The 10,609-nt window shown below is 44.3% G+C and overlaps 1 protein-coding gene across 1 annotated transcript in view; it reads left to right on the top strand.

The window, feature by feature from the left end:
- Positions 1–1,444: 1,444 nt before the first annotated feature.
- Positions 1,445–10,609, top strand: part of cdyl (chromodomain protein, Y-like) — a 15,325-nt gene continuing 6,160 nt past the window's right edge. Inside the window, exons 1-4 of the mRNA XM_028593126.1 lie at positions 1,445–1,680; positions 2,766–3,104; positions 3,267–3,570; positions 8,170–8,468. Of these exons, the coding sequence (XP_028448927.1) occupies positions 1,657–1,680; positions 2,766–3,104; positions 3,267–3,570; positions 8,170–8,468 (966 nt within the window). The 5' untranslated portion in view covers positions 1,445–1,656. The remainder of the gene's footprint in view (positions 1,681–2,765; positions 3,105–3,266; positions 3,571–8,169; positions 8,469–10,609) is intronic.

The following is a 10,609-nucleotide window of genomic DNA, read 5'->3' as shown; positions in this document are numbered from 1 at the left end:
CGAGAGGACTGAAATTTCATTTGTGCCGTATGTCATGCATGTATAGCACATCTGACAATAAAGCTGACTTGACTTGACTTCACCATTCTTTAACCCAATTGAGGAGTTATTTTCAGCATGGAGGTGGAAGGTGTACGATCGTCAGCCACACACACAGATGACCCTGCTGGCTGCAATGGATGCAGCATGTGAGGACATCACAGTAGATGCCTGCAGAGGATAGTAAGGCCATAGATGTAGAGCAATAGATATGACATGTCATATCTATTGCTCTTTATCTATGGATAAGGCATTCCAAAAGATTCTTTCCATGTTGCATTGCAAGGGAAAATAGTAAAAGCTGTGAAACAAAATCCTTCCCAGTCTCTTTCAATCAATAACCCCCATACAGTAATATGTAAATAGTACTGTTGACATTGATATATGCCATAGAAGTGCAGCCTTGTGCATTTTCAATAAAGTAACTGTAGCCTAAGTTTACATCAGGTAATACTGTCAGTAGACCGTTCCATTGACAACATGCCTAAACATTTTGACGACTTTGTTCGTGAGCAATGACTCAATAACTTATCATTTTGATGACACCGACATGATCATTGGCATGAATATCTACTGTAGGAGAGATGTACTGAGGATTCTTAGTAACTGACTAGCTTTAGACACATATCTAATGTATAACTGCAGTTTGTACAAATTGTTCTGAGAAATGCACTTATTGTTTTGCACATATTAGGGGTGATGTTAAAAACGCACCAAAGCGACTGAGAAAAACTGGAGGTTAGAACCCCGAAACAGAGACAGAGGAAGGGGACAGACAGACAGACCGAGCTATCCTGGGAGTGGAGCGTCAGGGTATAGACTAGTTATTTTCTGATGTAACTATGGCTATATGTTGGATGACAATGAAAATGCACAAGGCTGGATTTCAACAGGACACCCACACAGACACACACACACACACACACTGACACAGATACTCACACACAGACAAACACACACACACACTGACACAGATACACACACACACACACACAGACACACACACACACACACACACATATATATATATATATATATATATATATATATATATATATATATTATTTTATATTCAGCTGCTGAATGCATCTTGCAGACGTGTGGCAGTCATTTCTGAAGAAATACTGAAAAATAATTTAAAGATAAAAATCAAGTCGATGTTTTTCGTGTTATTTGGTATTTTAATGGGGATTTACTTCTTTGTGTTTATGTGTGAGTGTTTTTGTCTGTTTCGTGTGTGTTTTGTATACCTTAATGTGTTACTATCCATTCATGTATTCTTCCACTATGCCTGTAAATCACATTTAGATACATTTAATACGTTAGTTGGGACTTTACGGCAGTAAATTAATAATTCTGTTTAAGAAAGTTATCCGGGGGACTTTTATTTTGAAGGCCAGTGAGTCTGACCGGATGTTTCCGGAGAGCCAGTGTGCTAGCAGTGTGCTAACGGTGTGTGCTAACAGCTAACAGCTAGCAGCTAGTTTAAGGTGTTTAAAGAGTCCTCTTTCCGTCTCCCAGCAGCTCGAGGCCGACGCTCTTCTTCTACTCTCTCTCTCATGTTGCTGCTCGACTGAAGAAGCTTCTGGAAGCTGCTCGTGCCCGCGAACAGTCTCCATGGCTACGGAAGAGTTCTACGAGGTGACGCGAGCTAATGCTAACATGCTAACGGTAGCTAGTTAACTTTCTGAACTTCCAGTTAGCTCCGAGTTAGCCCAAAGCTAACGGATTACTGTTCGTAAACTCTCCGAGAAACTTTAAACTAACTTTGAACTTGTTGTCAACAATAACAGAACTCTTTAATTTCTATGTTAGGATGTGTTATCAGACAGACAGACAGGCAGACAGACAGGCAGTCAGACGGACAGATAGAGAGACAGACACACGGAGAGAGTGAGAGACAGACAGACACATACATACAGGCATGCAGAGAGACAGATAGATAGATAGATAGATAGATAGAGACAGAGAGACACCGACAGGCAGAGAGAGAGAGACAGACAGACAGAGAGAGAGAGAGAGACAGGCAGAGAGAGAGAGAGACAGACAGAGAGAGAGAGAGAGAGAGACAGACAGACACACGGTGAGAGTGACAGACAGATACATACATACATACAGGCAGATAGATAGATAGAGACAGAGAGACATACAGGCAGAGAGACAGACAGATAGAGAGAGAGAGAGATAGAGAGAGACAGAGACACAGACACATACAGGCAGGCAAAGAGATAGATAGATAGATAGATAGATAGATAGATAGATAGATAGATAGATAGATAGATAGATAGAGAGAGAGAGAGACAGACAGACAGACAGACGCATACAGGCAGGCAAAGAGATAGATAGAGAGAGAGAGAGACAGACAGGCAGAGAGACAGACAGACAGAGAGACAGACAGACAGACCGACCTAGAGAGAAGCAGGCAGGCAGACAGAGAGACAGACAGAGAGACACATACATACAGGCAGGCAAAGAGATAGATAGATAGATAGATAGACCGACCTAGAGAGAAGCAGGCAGACAGACAGAGAGACAGACAGACAGACAGAGAAACAGACAGACAGGCAGACAGAGAAACAGACAGACAGACCTAGAGAGAAACAGGCAGACAGAGAGACAGACAGACAGACCTAGAGAGAAACAGACAGGCAGACAGACAGACAGACAGGCAGACAGACAGGCCATGTGGTGTGCAGATATACTGACCTGTGTGTGGTGGCGAGCAGGTGGAGCGTGTGCTGGACAAGCGGAGGAACAGGAAGGGGAAGGTGGAGTACCTGGTGCGTTGGCGTGGTTACGGCGCCGAGGGAGACACCTGGGAGCCCGAGGAACACCTGTCCACGTGCACGGTCTACGTGCACGACTTCCACCGCCAGCAGGCCGAGCGCCAGAGGGACGCCACGTTACTGCGCTCCACGCGCCACTGCAGCCCGGCCCACCGGGCGCCCTACAGGCCCCGCCCCCCACGCTGTGACATCACCGGGGAGGCCCTCGGACAGGCGCTGCCCCCCCCACTGCTCGGGCTCAGGAACTCCCAGCAGCCCTCTGTGATGTCAGCGGCTCCGGTAAGGACACCCAAGGGGGGGTTAGCTTCGCTTCAGAACGCGAACCTAATAAACGCGAAATAATAGTAATTAATAATATAATATATATAATAATAATAATAATAATAATATATATCTATATATCTCGTATCATTGAAACATAACCCTGTGCCCCCCCCCTAGTCTCCAGGTGGTTCGGCCCGGCGCAGTATGGACCTGTCTAAGACGGGCATTAAGATCCTGGTCCCGAGGAGCCCTCTGATTGGCCGCCGGGACTCGGAGGAGTCCCCCAGCGAGGCCGGCGCCGTGGAGGCCGTCGCCGTGGAGACGCAGGCCGTCCCCCCCGAGGTGGCTGTGGTGGGGGGGGCGCTGGGGCCCGGAGAGGAGAGGGCCCGCATGGGGACCCGCCCCCGCAGCCAGAACCCCCCAGGGGCCCCCCCCAGGCTGCCCCTCACACCTGCAGCCATGCACTCACTCTGCAACACAGGTGAGGTCAAAGGTCACACAGGTAACCACACGCCACGGTCTCCACGGAAACACACACAGACACATACACACACACACACCACGGTCGCCACGGAAACACACACACACACGCGCCACGGTCTCCACGGAAACACACACACACACACACACACACCACGGTCGCAACCTAGTACCATATATGTATCTAGTACCCTATATGTACCTAGTACCCTATATGTATCTAGTACCCTATATGTATCTAGTACCCTATATGTACCTAGTACCCTATATGTATCTAGTATATGTATCTAGTACCCTATATGTACCTAGTACCCTATATGTATCTAGTACCCTATATGTATCTAGTATATGTATCTAGTACCATATATGTATCTAGTACCGTATATGTACCTAGTACCCTATATGTATCTAGTACCATATATGTATCTAGTACCCTATATGTACCTAGTACCCTATATGTATCTAGTACCCTATATGTATCTAGTACCCTATATGTACCTAGTACCCTATATGTATCTAGTATATGTATCTAGTACCCTATATGTACCTAGTACCCTATATGTATCTAGTAACCCTATATGTATCTAGTATATGTATCTAGTACCATATATGTATCTAGTACCGTATATGTACCTAGTACCCTATATGTATCTAGTACCCTATATGTATCTAGTACCCTATATGTACCTAGTACCCTATATGTATCTAGTACCCTATATGTACCTAGTACCCTATATGTATCTAGTACCCTATATGTATCTAGTACCCTATATGTACCTAGTACCCTATATGTATCTAGTATATGTATCTAGTACCCTATATGTATCTAGTACCCTATATGTATCTAGTACCCTATATGTACCTAGTACCCTATATGTATCTAGTACCCTATATGTATCTAGTATATGTATCTAGTACCATATATGTATCTAGTACCCTATATGTACCTAGTACCCTATATGTATCTAGTACCATATATGTATCTAGTACCCTATATGTACCTAGTACCCTATATGTATCTAGTACCCTATATGTATCTAGTACCATATATGTATCTAGTACCCTATATGTATCTAGTACCCTATATGTATCTAGTATATGTATCTAGTACCCTATATGTATCTAGTACCCTATATGTATCTAGTACTATATATGTATCTAGTACCCTATATGTATCTAGTATATATATCTAGTACCCTATATGTATCTAGTACCATATATGTATCTAGTACCCTATATGTATCTAGTATATGTATCTAGTATATGTATCTAGTACCCTATATGTATCTAGTACCCTATATGTATCTAGTATCCTATATGTATCTAGTACCCTATATGTATCTAGTATCCTATATGTACCTAGTACCCTATATGTATCTAATACCCTATATTTATCTAGTACCCTATATGTACCTAGTATCCTATATGTATCTAGTACCCTATATGTACCTAGTAGGGCTGGGCGATATGGACCAAAAGTCATATCCCGATATATTTCGGCTGAATATCGATATACGATATATATCCCGATATTTTTTCCATAAAGTGAGAGCAAATGTTCAGTCAAAGCCAAAATCAAATATGACATGTCACAAGTAGTTTCATAGAGACAGTTGCAAAATCAAATAAATAATAAACCGGTTTCTTCACCTGGTTCATGATTAAATGCTCAGCTGTTCAAATAACAACTAAAATGTAAACCTAAATACTGTATAACAGGAGTACCTTTTTTGAAATCAAAGCTCCATATTTGTGATTCGTTCCAAAGGTCAATTAAGCTTTTGATATTAATATAATCTACTTTGTTCAAAATGTAATGCCTCATGCCTGTAAGCCTAGGTTTATAGTCCCATTCTTCCACTTGATACTGCTTCCACTTAAGTAAACTAAAAGATGAACTATCGACTACAAAACAAAGAAACTAATTAATGTGTTAATACAAAGAATATTTATTATGATCGGTTCACAGATCTGAGTCCAAACGGAAACTTCACCCTTCTGAACTAAGAGTTTCTGCTTCAAGGTGAAGTTTAAAACAGACTGAAATGTCCAGGCTCATTCCTCCACTATTTATTTCTGTATGTATTTATGCGTTACGTGTCATTTTAACGAGCACTGAGCTCCAGATCCTGCAGCTGCAGACGGTCTCTGCTGCCCCGCTGTAGCTTCTCTCCGTCCGCCTGCCGCCCCGCAAACTTAGTGGAACTTTCCGCCCGATATCGACATACAGGTCGTCCTGGACTACGTGTAAGATCCTACCGATCACCACTCTGTCTTTGGCCGGTCCGATCTGGATCAGCGGGACCCCGGCGCAGCAGCGAGGCAAAGCTGTGTTTTTACCGGGGAAGAGACGCTGCGGCCGCCACGGAGCTCTCCGCCTCCCGCTGCCGCCGGAGCTCAGGTTGCTGGTCGGCGGCATACATAATCATAAAACACATGGTCACCTGTTAAATGTTATTCATTGCTGTTTGTTCTTTTCATTTCCTCTATCTAACATAATTAAGCAGTACAAAAGTCCGGCATCTTTAGCGTTGATCTGAATGCTTCGGACCTCTGTTCCAAGATGGCGGTGGTTTTGACGTATGTTTAGAACCTCAAGGCGACATCTGTGTATATATCTATGGGAGCAAGGATCACATTTGAACTATATCGATATATGCAATATGGTCTAATTCCATATCTCATTTAAAAATATATCGATATATTTTTTATATCGATATATCGCCCAGCCCTAGTACCTAGTACCCTATATGTACCTAGTACCCTATATGTATCTAGTACCCTATATGTACCTAGTACCCTATATGTATCTAGTACCCTATATGTATCTAGTACCCTATATGTACCTAGTACCCTATATGTACCTAGTACCCTATATGTATCTAGTACCCTATATGTACCTAGTACCCTATCTAGTACCCTATATGTATCTAGTACCCTATATGTATCTAGTATATGTATCTAGTACCCTATATTTATCTAGTACCCTATATGTACCTAGTACCCTATATGTACCTAGTACCCTATATGTACCTAGTACCCTATATTTATCTAGTACCCTATATGTACCTAGTACCCTATATTTATCTAGTACCCTATATGTATCTAGTATATGTACCTAGTACCCTATATGTATCTAGTACCCTATATGTATCTAGTACCCTATATGTACCTAGTACCCTATATGTACCTAGTACCCTATATGTACCTAGTACCCTATATTTATCTAGTACCCTATATGTATCTAGTATATGTACCTAGTACCCTATATGTACCTAGTACCCTATATGTATCTAGTACCCTATATGTGTGTCTCTGTGTGTGTGTCTCTGAGTGTGTGTGTGTGTGTGTCTCTGAGTGTGTGTGTGTGTGTGTGTGTGTGTGTGTGTGTGTGTGTGTGTCTCCGAGTGTGTGTGTGTCTGTGTGTGTGTGTGTGTGTCTCTGTGTGTGTGTGTGTGTGTGTGTGTCTCTGAGTGTGTGTCTCTGTGTGTGTGTGTGTGAGTCTGTGTGTCTCTGAGTGTCTCTGTGTGTCTCTGTGTGTGTGTGTGTGTGTGTGTGTGTGTGTGTCTCAGTGTGTGTGTCTCTGTGTGTGTGTGTGTGTGTGTCTCTGAGTGTCTCTGTGTGTCTCTGTGTGTGTGTCTCCGAGTGTGTGTGTGTGTGTGTGTGTGTGTGTGTGTGTGTGTGTGTGAGTCTGTGTGTGTGTGTGTGTGTGTGTGTGTCTCTGAGTGTGTGTGTGTGTCTCCGAGTGTGAGTGTGTGTGTGTGTGTGTGTGTGTGTGTTTCTCTGAGTGTGTGAGTGTGTGTGTGTGTGTCTCTGTGTGTGTGTGTGTGTGTGTGTGTGTGTGTGTGTCTGAGTGTCAGTGTGTGTGTGTGTGTGTCTCCGTGAGTGTGTGTGTGTGTGTGTCTGTGTGTGTGTGTGTGTGTGTGTGTGTGTGTGTGTGTGTGTGTGTGTGTGTGTGTGTGTCTCCGAGTGTGTGTGTGTGTGTGTGTGTCTCCGAGTGTGTGTGTGTGTGTGTGTGTGTCTCCGAGTGTGTGTGTGTGTGTGTGTGTGTGTGTGTGTGTGTGTGTGTGTGTGTGTGTGTGTGTGTGTGTGTGTGTGTGTGTGTGTGTGTGTGTGTGTGTGTGTGTGTGTGTGTGTGTGTGTGTGTGTGTGTGTGTGTGTGTCTCTGTGTGTGTGTGTGTGTGTGTCTCTGTGTGTGTGTGTGTGTGTGTGTGTGTGTGTGTGTGTGTGTGTGTGTGTGTGTGTGTGTGTGTCGAGTGTGTGTGTGTGTGTGTGTCTCAGTGTGTGTGTGTGTGTGTGTGTGTGTGTGTGTGTGTGTGTCTCGAGTGTGAGTGTGTGTGTGTGTGTGTGTGTGTGTCTCCGAGTGTGTGTGTGTGTGTGTGTGTGTGTGTGTGTGTGTGTGTGTGTGTCTCAGTGTGAGTGTGTGTGTGTGTGTGTGTGTGTCTGTGTGTGTGTGTGTGTGTGTGTGTGTGTGTGTGTGTGTGTGTGTGTGTGTGTCTCCGAGTGTGAGTGTGTGTGTGTGTGTGTGTGTGTCTCTCTAAGTGTGTGTGTCTATAAGATAATGTAAACTACCGTTTTGTGTGCTGAATGTGATGATCAGGTAACTCTGGGTTGATGGAGGCGGTCGCTGCCAACGGGATGTCTGGCGTGCAGAGCGTGGTTACCGGGGCGACCGGTGTCTCCGGGGCGACCGGTGTCTCCGGGGCGACCGGTGTCACCGGGGCGACCGGGAAGCGGCGCCTGGAGGAGCGCTCTGCGTTCGACAAGCGCCTGAGGTTCAGCGTCCGCCAGACGGAGAGCGCCTACCGCTACCGCGACATCGTGGTGAAGAAACAAGATGGCTTCACGCACATCCTGCTGTCGACCAAGAGCTCCGAGAACAACACGCTCAACCCCGAGGTAATTACCCCTACAACTGCCCCAAATAACCCCTACAACTGCCCCAAATAACCCATACAACTGCCCCAAATAACCCATACAACTGCCCCAAATAACCCATACAACTGCCCCAAATAACCTCTAAATAACACGCTCAACCCCGAGGTAATTACCCCTACAACTGCCCCAAATAACCCCTACAACTGCCCCAAATAACCCCTACAACTGCCCCAAATAACCCATACAACTGCCCCAAATAACCCATACAACTGCCCCAAATAACCTCTAAATAACACGCTCAACCCCGAGGTAATTACCCCTACAACTGCCCCAAATAACCCCTACAACTGCCCCAAATAACCCCTACAACTGCCCCAAATAACCCATACAACTGCCCCAAATAACCCATACAACTGCCCCAAATAACCTCTAAATAACACGCTCAACCCCGAGGTAATTACCCCTACAACTGCCCCAAATAACCCCTACAACTGCCCCAAATAACCTCTAAATAACACGCTCAACCCCGAGGTGATTACCCCTACAACTGCCCCAAATAACCCTTACAACTGCCCCAAATAACCTCTAAATAACACGCTCAACCCCGAGGTAATTATCCCTACAACTGCCCCAGATAACCTCTACAACTGCCCCAAATAACCCCTTCAACTGCCCCAAATAAGCTCTAAATAACACGCTCAACCCCGAGGTAATTATCCCTACAACTGCCCCAAATAACCCCTTCAACTGCCCCAAATAAGCTCTAAATAACACGCTCAACCCAGAGGTAATGATGCCCAAACTGCCCCAAATAACCCCCCAAACTGCCCCAAATAACCTCTAAAACTGCCCCAAATAACCCCCAAAACTGACCCAAATAACCCCCAAAACTGACCCAAATAACCCCCAAAACTGCCCCAAATGACCCCCACCCAAAACTGACCCAAATAACCCCTACAACTGCCCCAAATAAACCCTCAAACTGCCCCAATTAAACACTGGTCCCTATCTAGCACGATGTGTGTGTCTCTGCTAGTTTAAGACCGACCCATTGGTCAGGGCTCAATCCGAGGGGCGGGATCAACAGTTATCTTTCAGTTCTCTGGTTAATGAAGACACTAAGAACAACCCTTTAGAACCATGTTCCCTAAACACACCTCTGGTTAATGAAGACACTAAGAACAACCCTTTAGAACAATGTTCCCTAAACACACCTCTGGTTAATGAAGACACTAAGAACAACCCTTTAGAACAATGTTCCCTAAACACACCTCTGGTTAATGAAGACACTAAGAACAACCCTTTAGGACCATGTTCCCTAAACACACCTCTGGTTAATGAAGACACTAAGAACAACCCTTTAGAACAATGTTCCCTAAACACACCTCTGGTTAATGAAGACACTAAGAACAACCCTTTAGAACAATGTTCCCTAAACACACCTCTGGTTAATGAAGACACTAAGAACAACCCTTTAGGACCATGTTCCCTAAACACACCTCTGGTTAATGAAGACACTAAGAACAACCCTTTAGAACAATGTTCCCTAAACACACCTCTGGTTAATGAAGACACTAAGAACAACCCTTTAGTACCATGTTCCCTAAACACACCTCTGATTAATGAAGACACTAAGAACAACCCTTTAGGACCATGTTCCCTAAACACACCTCTGATTAATGAAGACACTAAGAACAACCCTTTAGGACCATGTTCCCTAAACACACCTCTGATTAATGAAGACACTAAGAACAACCCTTTAGAACCATGTTCCCTAAACACACCTCTGATTAATGAAGACACTAAGAACAACCCTTTAGGACCATGTTCCCTAAACACACCTCTGGTTAATGAAGACACTAAGAACAACCCTTTAGAACCATGTTCCCTAAACACACCTCTGGTTAATGAAGACACTAAGAACAACCCTTTAGAACCATGTTCCCTAAACACACCTCTGGTTAATGAAGACACTAAGAACAACCCTTTAGGACCATGTTCCCTAAACACACCTCTGGTTAATGAAGACACTAAGAACAACCCTTTAGGACCATGTTCCCTAAACACACCTCTGATTAATGAAGACCCTAAGAACAACCCTTTAGGACCATGTTCCCTAAACACACCTCTGATTAATGAAGACACTAAGAACAACCCTTTAG

This window comes from Perca flavescens, chromosome 12 (genome assembly GCF_004354835.1).
Source record: "Perca flavescens isolate YP-PL-M2 chromosome 12, PFLA_1.0, whole genome shotgun sequence".
Lineage (NCBI taxonomy): Eukaryota > Metazoa > Chordata > Actinopteri > Perciformes > Percidae > Perca > Perca flavescens.
The sequence above is the reverse complement of the archived record's forward strand: the minus strand, read 5'-3'. Positions and strand labels throughout refer to the sequence as shown.